This window comes from Microtus ochrogaster, unplaced genomic scaffold (genome assembly GCF_000317375.1).
Source record: "Microtus ochrogaster isolate Prairie Vole_2 unplaced genomic scaffold, MicOch1.0 UNK27, whole genome shotgun sequence".
NCBI classification, from domain to species: Eukaryota; Metazoa; Chordata; class Mammalia; order Rodentia; family Cricetidae; genus Microtus; species Microtus ochrogaster.
Window position 1 is genome coordinate 3,849,390 of NW_004949125.1, and position 15,620 is coordinate 3,865,009.

Below are 15,620 nucleotides of genomic sequence, written 5' to 3' on the forward strand. Positions count from 1 at the left end.
CTTTAAAGTGGCCCTTCTGTTACAGTCCTCCCTTCCTTTCTTTTCTTCCTCCTCTCCCCCCTTTTTTCTGTTTCCTTCCCTTTCTCCCCTTTTTCCGCCTTTCTGTCCTTTCAACAGGATGTCTCTGTACAGCCCAGCCTAGCCTTTTATGAACGCTGTAGCTTCCTTTACCAGCCTCCACAGTGTGGGGTTCCATGCATACACTAACATACCCAGATAAGGGTTTGAGTTTCCTAAGCTTTGTCAGTTGATGTGCAAGGTAACAGGGCATTTAACTGTTAATTGTTTCCTTCGTATTTCCTACTCAGTAACGCGTATTTCTTTCTCATTTTGGTAGAAGTGACAAGGAAAATCATTGCTTGCTTTTAGGTCCTCCTGGGAGAGACTTACACGGGCACCAGCGTAGCAAGAGTCATAGTGAAGGAGTTAAAAGCAAGTGCAAGCCCAAAGGAACAAGATACTTTCCTGAAAAATGGAGAGCCTTATTAGTAAGTAAGCCTTTGTATATGTTCTATAAGCAGGCTGCGATTTTGAAAATTAAATTTTTAAAACTACTTTGAGACTTCTGCCAGAAAATCCTGTCTCATTAGACCCACCAGTGCCCAATAGTCAGTTAAGAACTGTTCAATCACTTTGCTTGAATAAGAAAAGACAATAAGCCTGCACCTGCGGCAGTTGTGCACACCTTTAATCCCAGCATTTGGGAGGCAGAGGCTAGTGGATCTCTGTGAGTTCAAGGCCAGCCTGGTCTACAGAGTGAGTTCCAGGACAGCCAGGTATACACAAAGAAATCTTGTCATGAAAAAGAAAAAAGAAAGAAAAGGCAATAGCACTGGGATCCTTGAGCTGTCTGTCATGGATTTCAAGGCACTCATCACACAGACACTTCACTGAACATGTGCTGCACACTTGATATGATAGGGAAATACAAGTTTATGTAGAAAATCCCAAGGAATCTACTAGAAAAAAAAATCTAGAAAAAATAATAAATTCACCAAGGTTGCAAGATACAGGATCAATATGCAAGAGTCACTTTGGGCAAGAAGTGCGGTTCAGTGGAAGAGTGCTTGCCCAGCATGCAGGAGGCCCTGAGAGAGCATCATGTAGTTACTTGCTGTAGTTACTTACTTGCTGGCCTAGAACTTGCTTTGTAAACCAGACTGGCCTTGAACTTTAACTCCTGAATGCTAGAATTTAAAGGCTTGTGTCACTATCCTCGGTTGTGATGTGGCCTTTTGAGTTTGCCATGCTGTAATTGAAATCATTGTGATGTTAAAATGCGAAGCACTAGCATATTTCTTGATGAACAGTGCTGTGGCTTTTATTTTTATCAGTATTCTTCAGCATCCGAATGTTCTTCAGTGTGTGGGGCAGTGCGTGGAAGCAATTCCCTACCTTCTGGTGTTTGAGTTCTGCGACCTGGTAAGTTTTTAGTAGAAATTCCAGTTGAAGTGTTCAAGGGTTATTTGCAGTTTTTATTTTCTTTTCCACCCAGAAATGGTGGATGGAGCACTAATGTCTACCCATTGAAGTACTTTGTGATATGTTAGCTCGTCACCTTTGTTACCTTTCTAGAGTTCAGTGTACCCAACCCCAACCTGAGGTGTTTACTATTACTACCATGTTGAATTCTCCAGGCTCAGCTTTTAATACTTGTCAGTATTGTACATATGACTGAAAAGTCATGGAGTTTAAGCATATACTAGGTAGCACTATATGGGCAAGCTAGAACATGGATCCTCCATACCCTTCCTGAGGGCCCACGGTCCTCACACCAGCCAGGCGTTTTGAAATTGATTTTTCACCCATCAGGGTAACCCATGAAAACTCTTACCAACAGAATACCACTAGTCATTCAGATTCTTTTTTGCTTATATATTTGTGTGTATGTATATGCACATTTGCATGTGTGGGGCATGTGTGCAGGTGCACATGGAGGCCTGAAGTTGATGTCAGTTGTCTTCTTCGGTCACTCTCTAGAATATTAGTCATGAAGGCCAAGTCTTTTGCTGAACCCTGAGTGCTCACATATGTAGTTGGAGACTACTTGTCATTTCCTGACCAAACAGGCCTGAATAATCACAGAAACTATATTAATTACAATACTGTTTGGCTAATGGTTCATTTATATTTCTAGCTCTTATATCTTAAATTAACCCATTTCTATTCGTTTGTGTATCAGCACGAGGCTGTGGCTTATTGGTAAGGATGGGCGTCTGTCTCTGGCAGCTACATAGCAACTCTTCGATTCTACCTGCTTTCTCTCTAAGTCTCTGTTCGGATTTCCCACCTGACTTTACTAAGCCATTGGTCAAAACATCTTCTTTAATAACCAATAGTAATAAAACATATTCATAGCATACAGAGGGGAATCCCACATCACACATAGGGCTAATCTAGCTGGCCATTTTGCTCCAACCTTCCACACACTGGAATTTCAGGGAGGCTGCCACACTGCTCAGCATTCATATGGGTAGTGGGGATTCAAACTCTGGTCTTCACACTTGATCTACTAAGCCATCTCTCCAGCGCTTTTCAGATTTTGAAAACAGTAATGTATACATTTATACTGTCAAATTCAATGATCAGAATTCAAGGTCATCCTCAGCTACAGAATGAATTTGAGGTCAGCGGGAGCTGTGTGAGACACTCCCTCCAAAAAAAGGCATTTTTTTTCTAGGCATGTAACCTATGGCTATTGATAGTTGGAAAGATTATTCTTCATACAGGTGTATTAATAACAATTTCTATGTGAAAATTTTGAATAAACATCTTTCCCCCATTGCAGAATACTTCATCTTTTAAGCCCATTTTTAACACATAATAATTTGTTATTTTCAAAAATGAGTGGTAAGAATGTAATTTAATTTGCCAGATTTTAATTGATTTCTCATTTTTCAGAACATTAAAACTTCCTTAACTGTGTACAGAGAAGTGGGAGTGCCCCAAAGTAAATTCCAGTTCACACAGATAACATTCTGCTGCTAAAAAAGAAAGCAGACTATGCTGTGCATTTAGCTTTAACTCCTAAATATACTTCAGATATTTTTATCCTTGGCAAAAGTGGTTAAATCCCAAGGAATTAATCAGTTAATCAAAGAAGTTAATAAGTTTGATATTAGCTTTAGTTGGATTCCTTCATAGTGTGATCCTAGATCCCTATGGCTTGGTTTATAGCCACAAAGGTGTTTTTCTGCTTTACTGTTTAAACATTGGGTCAGTTGATGCCAAAGCTGTCTTTGTGTCAGGGGAGGTGGGGACTTGTTTTGAGACAGGGTTTCTCTGTGTAACAGTACTGGCTGTCCTGGAACTCACTCTGTAGACCAGGCTGGCCTTGAACTCACAAAGATCCGCCTGCCTCTGCCTCCCAAGTGCTGGGATTAGAAGAATGCACACCACTGCCACCCCGCCAACTGCAGCTGGTTTCTAAGTTGCACTCATCTTTACTCTAGGACCTCTGGAAGAGCAGGCAGTGCTCTTAACTCTGAGCCATCTCTCCAGTCCCTTGCCTTTTGTTTTTTTGTCTCTCTCTATATATGATAGCACGTGCATGCACAAATTCATAAACACACAAACACCAGTCAGTATTCTAACATTATTTCATGTTTGTTTTATGAGCTTTTGAGTTAGTCTATACCTTTGTTCAAATCTATATCCTCCTCAATTTAGGGTGAGGGTTGTGAAGTGTTCTAACATTGTTGAAAGAGGTATATTAAAGTCTACTGCCCCAGGATCTGGGGAGATAGCTTAGTAGATAAGGACATTTGCTGTCCAAGCATGAAAACCGGACTTCAAATCCCCTGTGCCAACATAAAAGTACAATCAATCTGGTGTTCCATGTCTTTAACGCCATCACTATAGGAGGACAGAGACATAAGGATCCTGTGGCTCTCAGGCTACCAGACTAGATAAGAAATGTCAAGCTCCAGGTTCATTGAGAGACCCTGTTTCATAGAAATAAGGTATACAGCAATAGAGGAGGGCTCCTGATATCCTCCTCTGGTCTATTTACATCTAGGTACACACACATGCACATACCACACACACAAAACTACAACATAATAGTTAAAAGAACTTGCATGCTGGTTATGCATTTTCTTGATTTCTCCTGATAATTCTAGTGGTTTTCCTTTATACTTCTTGATGCCTTATGTGAGAGATATAGATACAGACTTGGTGTGACTTTCAAAACTTAACCTGTTTGTCATTGTGAAAGGGTTCTCTTGAAGACTAAAAGCATTGATAACAGCCGTGTAGTGGTGGCGCACACCTTTAATCCCAGTACTTGGGAGGCAGAGGCAGTCAGATCTCTGTGAGTTCTAGGCTAGCCTGGTCTACAGAGCTAGTTCCAGGACAGCTAGTGCTATTATACAGAGAAACCCTGTCTTAACCCCCGCACCCCAAACAAAGCATTTATAACAGTAAAGCACTATAATAATAATCTGGTCATTCCCATCTGTATGGGGTTGGTTATAAGTTATATAGGGTTGGGGGTAGAATATGAAGTTTAGGCTAAGAGAAATAGGTTTTAGAAGAAAAAAATTTAAGAGAAAAAAAATAATCTGGTCAAAGTGACTTTCCTGTAGTTAGGACTTAACTTCTTTGGCCAGGTGTACCTCATTCATTCTTCTCTGCTTAAATGATTGCTAACCTGCAGTGCTAATCTGGACCATGTGGTCTATATGCTTATCCTAGTTAGTATAGTCTTTGGAAATTTCTTTCTACCCTTTTTTGGACCCTCCCCCCAATTTTATTTTACATCTCTGGGTGTTTTGTTTATGTCTGTGTGCACTGCATGTGTGCTCGGTGCCATGGAGGCCTTGAGGGAAAGTGGATTCCCTAGAACTGTGTAGCACGAATAATAAAAGCCCAGAGTCAGATATGGGGGTTCAACCAGAAAGCCAAAAAGCTCTAGTGGCTTAGCTTTGCCCTTCTAATCTTTAGGCAAGCTTTATTTATTAAAACATAAATAAAATATCACTATAGAACTGGAATTACAGATAGTTGTGAGTTGCAGTGGGAGCTGGAGTAACTCTGGTCCTGAGAGAACAGGAAGCACCCTTCTGAGCCATGTCTCCAGCCCCCTTCTTTTGGATTTTTGATTAATATTGTTTCAGTTTCCCCTGTCAGTTTGGATTTCGCTTCCTTTTCCTCTAGTTGAGTGTGACTAACAAGACTGGAGAGTTCAGGGCCAGTAAATGAACACCTGTACCTACGTTTGAGGGCTCATCAGAAACCTACTCTCTGGGGCTTAGTGGGTAAAAGCATTTGCTCTGAGTGCATTAAGAACTGAGTTCAGTCCCTAGAACCATGCAAAGCTGTACGGTAGAATGTAGTCTGTAACCCCGGTGTTCCTTCAGTGAATGGGAGGTAGAAACAGGAGAATCCAAAACTGACACCGATCAAGCACTGTCATTGCTTGGTGTGTTAGAGTGGTTAGTGTCATACCAGGATTAAGGCTGTTCAGATGAGGTGACATTCGTCCCCATGGGCCAGCTTTGTACTCACTTCTGATCCTAGAAAAACCTCCAGATTGGTTCTTCAGCAGATTGGGCCCTCACTGGGTTTTGAAGTCTGGCTACCCTAAGCTCAGTTTGTGCAGACTGTACTGTAGTAGGTGTCAGGTGGCCTCAGGAGCTAGGAGGCCTAGGGAGCTGAAAATGATGTCCACCTGCACAGACTACAGGGCTATCCCCTGGGCTCAGTGGCCTCAATCTACATGGAGCCCTGTTCCCTACATGCTTACTCATGGCTTTCTCAGAAACAGGCCATATAGAATGGAGGAATGTCATCCAAAGGCAGGAGCCACCCTCTGGTCCTAAACCTGGTCCTAAGCCACTGCAGCCACAAAAGACTGGCTGTCTCCATCTGCTCTTAGGTCGTAAGCCTGGATGGACACTAACCAAACGGCACTCGTGCTCGCTGAGAGCACCTCCTGCGTAATCAAGGGAGAATATTTTTGCATCTAAGTAATTCATATACAGTTACCAGCATTGCTTTAAAACACTTGGAACACTTCTGAAAGCATGCGACATCTCTGCCGAATGAGTTTGTGGCAGATCCTCAATGGCCAGCTTATAATGCTTGATGGTGGCTGTGCTTGGAACAGAACCTGAAAGATTACTGCAGGGTTTTATGTAACTTGCCCTAGCACCGTAGTGGATACAAGGCAGTGAGAGTGTTCCAATTAAGGATTGCTCATCCACCAAAAATGTACTGAATGTGTGTGGAGCTCTGAGAGCTGTGCTTAGTGCTCAGGGAATTCCAGCATGATAAGGCTGCCCTGCCAGTGTGCCTGCAGGTGACTCACCTGGCCTGTCAGTTCCAGGTGCACACATATGCATATGAAAACCAGAGGCTGACATAAAATGTATTCTTAAATCACTTCTCCACTTTTTTTTTTGTGGTCAAGGTCCCTCACTGGCCAGTGCACTCCAGGGATCTGTCTTTGTGTGCCCTGCCCCAACCCCTCCCTGATGTGCTGGAATTCCAGGCTTCTGGTTTTTATGTAGCTATTTGGGATCCAACTTCAGATCATCATGTGTACACAGCAGAGCACTTTACCAGCTGAGCCATTTCCTCAGCCCAGTAATTATTTTCACTTTATTAAATGGATCTAACTGCTAATTAAATAAAGATTTAAGTAGCTAATGACAGTGCTGCTGAGACCCAAGTTGCTCAACCTCAGGTAAACATGGTGGTGTGCTGGGAGAAAATTTAAGATGAATAGCTTTTGTTTTATTTTTAAAGTTGTAATTTAATTTTATTGTGTGTATGTTGTATGTGTTTGGGAGTGTGCACATGTGGTGGCATACATACATGTAGAAGTCAGAGGAGAACTTTCAGGAGTCAACTCTATCCTTCCACTGTGTAGATTCCAAGAGTCAAACTCAGACCATCAGGCTTGGTGTCAAGCATCTTTACCTAACAGGCTATCTTGTCAGCCATCTTGGTAGTCCTACCTTTTTCCCCCTAGAATGTTTGCTGTATTAGAGATGCAACCAGGGATCTTGAACATGCAGGTAAGAGACCTGCCACTGAGCCACCCCAGAGAAGTGTAGAGATTCAGGTAAGAGACCTGCCACTGAGCCCCACCCAGAGAAGTGTAGAGATTCAGATTGGGGTCTTGAACATGCTAGGTAAGAGACCTGCCATTGAGCCACCCCAGAGAAGTGTAGATTCAGATTGGGATCTTAAGAGAGGCTTCACCTGCAAGTGAAATTTACAGAGTGAGTAGATAGGTTTTCTTCAGGTGGGAAAGGCCGGCCCAGGCCTGGAAGCATGGTGACAGGTCAGGTAAATGGTAGTGCTGAAGGGGGCAAGACAGGCCGGACCTGCTGGGAGGAACACGTCCGGAGTAGGAAGGTAGGTTTATGAGCATGCTTGAGGCCAGGCTGGGAGCTGAGATGCTGAAGGGTAGAGTGCACATCCTCACATTCGCTTGTGCTTTCACGTCCCTTGCTGCCTCCAGAGCAGGGGTGCTGGGCATTTCAAGTGGTGCTCCTGAATGTCCGGCCAGGCCACTAAGACAGCAGGTGGATTTCAATGTTGCTCAGGGTGACCTTGAACTTCCAATCCTTTTACCAACTCTCAGTGTTGGGATTACAGGCAAGCACCACTGCACACAGTTTATGCTGTGCTAGAGATGGAACTCGGGGCTTCCTACTTGCTAGGGGAGCACTCTCTACTCTTCAGAAAGTGGGTTTCTGAAGAGAGGTAGCACATTGCTCTGTGGGAGAGCAGCCGACCTAGCTAGACAAAGTTCAGGGCACTGTCATTGCTCTTAGACCTGGAGGTGGGCATAGAAAGGGGGGTCCCAGCCAGTGCCAGCCTCCTTTTGGGCATTGACTGGCCTTTGTTATTGATTTCATGTGTCTTTTTGACATCCCACCGAGCTGTCATTATCTCTGAGGAAGGACTCTGGAGATGTACCTTTCAAGAACAAAGACCATATTTAAGTGAGCTTTACAGTAATACAGATCCTCTGCTAGAAGTAAAATCAATAGCATTTACTATACAGTGGTGGAACTTTCCATAGAAAAAATCAGTTAGATGTTATTGGGATCATCCAGATGGTGTGCCAAAGTGATGGTTTGAATGAGATGTCTCTGTAGTCCTGGACGCTTGGATGCTCTTCAGTTGGTGATGCTGTATGGAGAAGGTTGTGGCCTTAGTGGAAGAAGTATGTTATTAGAGGTGGGCTGGGAATTATAAAGCCTGTGCTATTCCCATTGTGCTCTCTCTGCTTATGCTTGTGGTTCAGGATCTGAGCCCTCAGCTTCTGCTTTCAGTGTCTAGTCCCTGCTGCCTGCTGGGTACATTGGCTCAGGCCTGTGATCCCAGCACTCAGGAGGCTGAGCCAAGAGGCTGCCTGCTTCTTACACACAGGAACTTCTAGGCCAGGCTGTGTTTCAAAGTGAGGTTCTGTATAAAAAAATAAAAAGTGGGGCTGGAGAGATAGCTCAGTGGTTAAGAACACTTGCTGCTCTTCCAGAGGTCCTGAGTTCAATTCCCAGCAACCACATAGTGGCTCACAACCATCTGTAATGAGATTGGTGCCCACTTCTGTAGTGCAAGTGGAAAAGAAAAAGAAAGGAAAATATTTCTCATGGGTATATATCTTTGACTATGTTTTATGTACAAAGTAACGAGGCCATAAATTTATAAGCCCAATAAAAATCTGAAATTATAGATTTACTCCTAAGTTCATCATTCTTAGACTGTTAATGAAATGCTGGCATGGTGTGGCATGGGAATGTGACTGGCTCAGCTTGAACTTGGAGCACATCATTTGGAGCTTCTCCAAAAATTTTCTGCCTTCTCCTGCTCATCAAACAGATATGTTAAACATATCTGTGTCCAGTATTGTTGTGGGGCTTAGGGACAGTAGGAAACAGGTGAAGGCATAGCTGTGTTCACAGCTTTTTTATTTTTATTTTTTATTCCAGAGACAGGGTTTCTCAGTGTAGCCCTGGCTGTCCAGGAACCTGCTCTGCAGACCAGGCTGGCTTCGAACTCACAAGAGATCCACCTGCCTCTGCCTCCCAAGTGCTGGGATTAAAGGCATGTGCTGCCGCCACCCAGCCACAGCTTTCTTCTAGTCGAGTAAACAAAGAAAATGGTCATCTGCAAACAACAATGTGCTGGGGGTTTTAAATGTGGGCTTAAAAGGTTGGAACTGGGGGTTAGAGAAATGGCTAAGCAGTTAAGGACACTTGTTGCTTTTTCAGAGGAGCTGGGTTTAATCCCCTACACCCGCTTGGCTGCTCTCACAGACCACTGTAACTCTATTTCCCTTTTCTAACATCCACAAGCAATGCACACCTGCAGTGCACAGACATACATGAAGGTAAAAGATGCATGAGAATAAAATAATAATACAAATATTAAAGGCTAGGGCTTTGGATCAGCAATAGAGCATTTGCCAAGAATCCACCAGTGATGGGCTGGGGTGGAGCTCAGTGGTAGATCCCCTGTTTAGCATGAACAAGGCCTGGGTTCAGCTCACAGCCATAAAAACACATTTATTTATTTTGTGTGGGGGAGGGTGGGGGAAGCACATGTGTGCCATGGGGAAACCGTCTTAGAGTGGGTTCTTTCTACCACGTGGGGTATGGGGATGGAGCTCAGGTTGCCAGGCATGGTATTAAGCACCTTTACTCAGTAAGCCATCATGCCGCCCCATGTAAAGGTTAGACTTGAAGGGAGAACGAGACCCCTTGGGTTTTTTGTTTGTTTGTTTGGTTTTGTTTTGGTTTTGCTAGCTTTTGGCAGAGCTGCTAGCAGTGGGGATGGCGGGGGGGGGGGACGTTCAGCAGCTGTAGATGAATAGTGGGTGCAGGTAGGTATGTTGGGGGCAGAGAGGCTCATGCAAGGAAGGAGGCCAGAAGATGCAGCCATGAGAGGAGTCCATTCAGGAAGGATGGCAGAAACAGGAAAATAGCAAGAGCTGGCTAGGAGGAGGAGGAGCCAGAAAGGTTTGGGTTTTGTTGCTTTTCCCTGAGCGCTGATGGAGTAGTAGAGCTGGAAGAAGACAGAGGAGTTGGTGGCCAGGGCCACAACGAAGAGGCAGGAGATGTTAGGAGGATGGCATCCAGATACAGGCCTCCGTGTGCTTCAGCTGGGGCACGCCCATTTCATTAAGGGTCATGCTAGGACACACTTCAGTAAAGAAGGTAAGAGAAATTCAGGGTTATCCCTACCTGAATTCGAGGCCAGCCTGGGCTACATGAGATTTTGTCTCAAAACAAAGTTCTTTACAAATGACCTGTGTTTCAGTTATAAGGCTATTTACTGCTTCTGTTTCATTGTGTTAACATTAAATTAAAATGTATTAAAAATTAATTCATTGTGCTCAGTAATCTGCCAAAACCCCGTATAAGGGGCCCCTGGACCTTTGTGTTGGAGTTTACCAGGGCCTTTGAGCACTCAGAATTCCAAGTCCTTGCAAGGTGCTTCTGTTCCTAGTGCTGGGTGTAGCTCTCTGTTGCCATCTAGTGTCTGAAAGGGAATTTAATTAAAAACACATTGAGGTTCTTGGTGAATTTTTTAAAAATTTTTCCTTAAAGAATACACAGTAGTGATTGTCTGTGTCTATTCAGTAAGCACAATTAAAATATAAGTAAGACAAGCTGGGCCCTATGGGCATAGGCCTGTACTTTTAGCTACTCAGGAGTCTGAGTCAAGAGGATAACAAATTCAGGTTCAGCCTAGGCAACACAATGAAACATTGCCTCATAATAAAAAACCAAAAAAGGACTGGGAATGGAGTGCCCTGGGTTCAGTTCCCATGTCTCTGTTGCTCTCTCTGTCTTTCTGTCTCTGCACACACCTCCCCAAATATCTAAATATTCATTTGTCTGTTTTAGATAGACTGAATCTCTTTAGAGCTTTTCTTGAGGTAAAAATTCTTTTACTGTAATTGAAAGCTATTGTTGATTGATTGGTTGGTTGATTCACTGATTGGTTGATTGATTTTGAGGCGGGGTCTCTTTCTATGTAACGCTGGCTATTCTGGGATTTGTTGTGTAGGCCAGGCCTGTCTTGAATTCACCAAGATCCTGCCTTTACCTCCCAAGTGCTGAGACTAAAAAGGTGTCCACCATGTGCCTCCAGTTGTTTGCTGTTTTAAACTGGTATCAGGAGAGGTCCAGAGTACTTCAGGACCATAGACCTAACTGTGAGTCCTGTACACACAACCCACGTCTTCCTCAGGAGGGGTGGCTGGGCCCCTTAGGGATCTTGAGAGTCACTCAGGGTTGTCACCTGGGAAAGGCAATTTAAGAATAGGAGTGGCCGTGGACATACTTCAGGTGATCTTGAAAAACAACTCCATTTCACAGCCACAGTCATTTTGTAAACTTTTCACCAAGAGCTGCTGCTTGCTTTGCAAATTGGCAAGAGGGAGCATAGTTATGTGAAAGTAGGTTTTTCTTCTCTCTTCCCCACTTCCCCCTCTCCCCAAAGAAACAGGGTTTCTCTGTCTAACCCTGACTGTCCTGGAACTTGATCTGTAGACTAGGCTGGTCTTGAACTTCTGAATGCTGGGATTAAAGGCATGCACCACTACTGCCTGGCCAGTAGGTTTTTCTTTATTTGGGTATGCTGCAGCAATGAGGCTAAGGGGGAAAAAAAGCCATTTGATTGGAAGCTTCAGTGCATTTAAATGCTATTTCTATATTTTGCTTTTATAAGGGCTGTCTTAGGGAAAGCCCATTTGCCTATAGTCCTGGAGTTTCCTGCTAGAACTTCTCAGAATTAGTTTGTTATTCAAATCTTTCATCATGCCCCCAGTTTGCACAGCTGGAAAGAGCCTAGCCTTTATGAAGAGCTGTTTGTATTGGGGTGAGAAATTCTAGCAGGAACAAAGGGAGAAAGTTTTCTGTGTTTGGTATGAGTGTGCATGTCAGGGTATGAGTGTGTATGGCAGGGTATGAGTGTGCTTGGCAGTGCTGATGGTGATAAGTGGTGCTGCCTGTGCGTGATATTGGTGATCTGGTTGTGTGCTTGGATGTGCATGGTGGTGCTGGGTGACTGGGGGTGAATGTGGTGTGTGGGTGTGCGTGCTAATATTGGATGGTTGGAAGTGCACCGCGATGGTGGTGACTGAGTGTCCATAGTATACTGGAGAGGATGCTGCTTCCTTGTAAAGCTAATGTGACCTGTGGTTGGGATTCGGGATTCCACAGGTGTGTGCGATGGACCTTAAGTTAGCTCACATTTATCTATCTATCTATCTATCTATCTATCTATCTATCTATCTATCTATCTATCTATCTATCTATCTATCTATCTATCTATCTATTTTTGGTTTTTCGAGACAGGGTTTCTCTGTGGCTTTGGAGCCTGTCCTGGAACTAGCTCTGTAGACCAGGCTGGTCTCGAACTCAGAGATCTGCCTGCCTCTGCCTCCCGAGTGCTGGGATTAAAGGCGTGCGCCACCATCACCCGGCTCACATTTATTTTTGTAGAATAAATTGATTTCATCTGCATATTGGTTTAATTTACTTGTTAGCTGACTAGAATTTTCTTGGCTAGATAGTATACTAAAAAAAATGTAAGCATAGTTTATTGGAACAAAATTTTTTTCTCTCTCTTCCTTCTATCCTTCCTTCCTTTTTTCTTTCCTTCAATAGGGTTTTATGTATTCCAGGCTGGCTTTAAGTCATTTTTGTAACCAAAAGTGACCTCCAATTCTTCATCCTCTTGCTTCTTCCTTTCAAGTATGAGAGATAGGCATTATCTTGAGCAAATTTCTTAATTCTCCTAAGCAGCAGTTCTGTATGTGCAGAATGCCTGAAGTTTAAAGTATGCACCATGGGTAGCAGTTATAAAGCCTCCTGCTGTAGATCCCTAACACTAGGAATAGAAACAAATGCAGGTCCTGGGCGGGGCCTAAATGCTGCGTTATTGTGTACCAAGAATTAAACATGGACAGCTGTCTGTGGAGGAATATTAAGTTTGAAAATTTTAATCTTGGGTGGAGTCTGACAAATTCACGTCTTCAGTAAGTTACACGAAAGTTGGCCGAGGAGAACTTCTGAGTCTTGAGTCGGATTTAAAGAAAACTGAGAGTTCTTGAGTTGTTTCTACTTTACTAGCAGATCATAAAAGTCTTCAGTTTGGGGGTTGGGGAGATGGTGCAGTTGGTGAAATGCTTACCATATAAATATGAATACCTGGTTTCAATTACCAAAACCCAAGTAAGAAAAGCCAGGACAGTGGTGTCTGTTTGTAGTCTCAGCCCTGGAGAGAAAGACAGGAGGATCCCTAGAACTAGCCAGCCAGTCAGGCCTGGTAAGCAAGCTCCAGACCAGTAGGAGACACCGCCCCAAAACTAAGGTAGGGAGTGATGGAGGAATGTGCCAGGACTGACCTCTGTCCTCCAAATACGTATACACTCTTAAACGTGGATGTACACATTCCTCTCCCCAGAAAGCTTTCGCTTGGATTAGATCACTTCAATAGCTGTCTGTTCTTGTGTAAGGAAAATATAATGTATTATTTCCTCACACCTACGCCCCTTAGACAGGTAGCCCAGAGCACTCATGGGAGTAGCTGGGGAGCTGAATGCCAGTATGTCTGGCTAGGGTTTGTTCCTGCCCAGGCTGCCATCCTCTTCCTAGGCTTATTGAATTGAACTGGTGAGTGTTTACAAGTGGCTGGAATGTTCTTTCCCATGTTGGTCTCTGGGGAAGGAAGCTGGGTGAGATCTGATTGTTGCTAGCACTCAGTGACTTTCATCACCTCTTCCACCTCTTTTTCCTTTTTCAGCCTCTACTCCATGGCTCACTCAAGCATAAATGGTGGCCGTGGAACCTCTTGATAAAGCACTTACCAACCACGTGTATCCTAGAAATGAAAGTTAGGTGGTGTGAATAGCACACTTTAGCTCTCCACATCACCTCTTTGTAACCTGGAGGTTCCTAGCTATCTTCACTACACTTAATTTAATTGTGCATCGTTATACAACTATATTCCATTTACTATTTTGTCCTATATGTGTTTGTATAATAACTAATGAGAATGATTCTTAAAGTAAAATAACATATACTTTGGGTTGGTTGGAATTACCTTTAAGTCATTTATTAAGTAATCCTAATAGTTCAGATCAACTGCAGTGCTTGTCTAGGTGCTGCACTTGTCACTCACGTGGGCTGGTTTTCGCAGGGCGACCTGAAGGCTTACCTGCGCAATGAACAAGAGCATGTGCGGGGAGATTCACAGACCATGCTGCTGCAGAGGATGGCGTGTGAGATTGCTGCAGGGTTGGCAGCCATGCACAAGCTGCACTTCCTGCACAGGTAGGTCTGCCTGGGCACAGGCTTCACATTGCTGTTCTTACAGCTAACTGAAGAGGTTGTGAGGTTTGGGGAGAGGGGATGGGGATGGGATGCAGCTTAGTTGGTAGACTGCTAACATTCCTACAAGTGGACATGATAAACTGGGCATAGTAATGCACGTATATAATCCTAACACTCAGAAGGCAGGAGCATCAAAAAGAAATTCAAGGACATCCTCAACTACACAGTGAGTTTGAGACCAACCTGTGATACATGAGACTCTATCTCAAAAACACCAAATCAAAAAACAAAGGCAAGAATGGAGGAAGGAAGGAAGAAACCAAAGAGATGAGGCTGTGGCGTGAACTCTCTGCTTAAAGAAGTATTGATAAATAAAATCAGAGGTGGACTTCACTTAAACCAACACCAGGGAGTAGCATGAATGTGGTCTGAGTCTAGAAAATAAGCAGTGTGAGAAGTCTGCAAACGTCAGGGTAGGGAGTGAGTGTACCTGGCTCCCTCCTGGCCTCTGACTGCTTTAGGCTTCTGGTTATACCCACGAGATCTCCTTATGTGTCTGTTCGCAGTCCTAAGGAAGCACTCACTATAGGCTAGCAGTACCACTTTGCACTAGGTGGTGGCTTTGGTTTCTGGCTGGTGAACAGGCTGTCTTAAAAGTGTCAGAACTGGGTCTGAAGAGGCCGCTTCCTGTTTGTACACCATAGGCTTCCTTTTGTCCTAGCACAGGTGACTGGTCCTGCTTTTATTCTCCTTTTGCCTTTAGGCTTTTTAGTCCCAATTTTTTAAAATAGATTTATTTCTTTATTTGTGTGTATGTAGAGTCAATAACTCCTGCCAGAAGGAGGGAGTCAGATTCCTTCTTGATCACTCCATTTTGAGTGAGAATGCCTTTGAGGTAGAAGCTCTTCCGAGCTGGCATTTTCTCAACCAGGCTGAAAGCCCATGGTCCCCAGTGATTCTCCTGTCTCCACCTCCCTTCAAAGCTGGGGCTACAGGTGTGAGTGGGGCACTGGGATTGAGATCATAGTTCCATTCCTCTAGCTTAGTACACACGAGCCATCTTTGCAGCTGAATGTTTGTGGATACAGTGTTACTTTCCTCTTCTGTTACTTTCTTCTTCTGTCCCCAGTGGGCACCCACACACATGTGATCCACACACATATACACAGTTTTATAAACAATAAATCTTGCCGGGCATGATGGCACATGCCTTTAATCCCAGCTCTTGGGGAGGCAAAGGCAGGTACATCTCTGTGAGTTCTAGGACAGCCAAGATACACAGAGAAACCCTGTCTCAAAAAACAAAAAATAAAAAAA

General features: G+C 43.8%; 1 protein-coding gene across 2 annotated transcripts in view; it reads left to right on the forward strand.

The window, feature by feature from the left end:
• Lmtk2 (lemur tyrosine kinase 2) overlaps window positions 1–15,620 on the forward strand; it is a 91,958-nt gene that overhangs the window by 45,779 nt on the left and 30,559 nt on the right. For both annotated transcript variants that reach the window (XM_005368038.3, XM_005368039.3), the window contains exons 5-7: window positions 370–488; window positions 1,335–1,422; window positions 14,170–14,303. In XM_005368038.3, coding sequence (XP_005368095.1) covers window positions 370–488; window positions 1,335–1,422; window positions 14,170–14,303 — 341 coding nt within the window. The remainder of the gene's footprint in view (window positions 1–369; window positions 489–1,334; window positions 1,423–14,169; window positions 14,304–15,620) is intronic.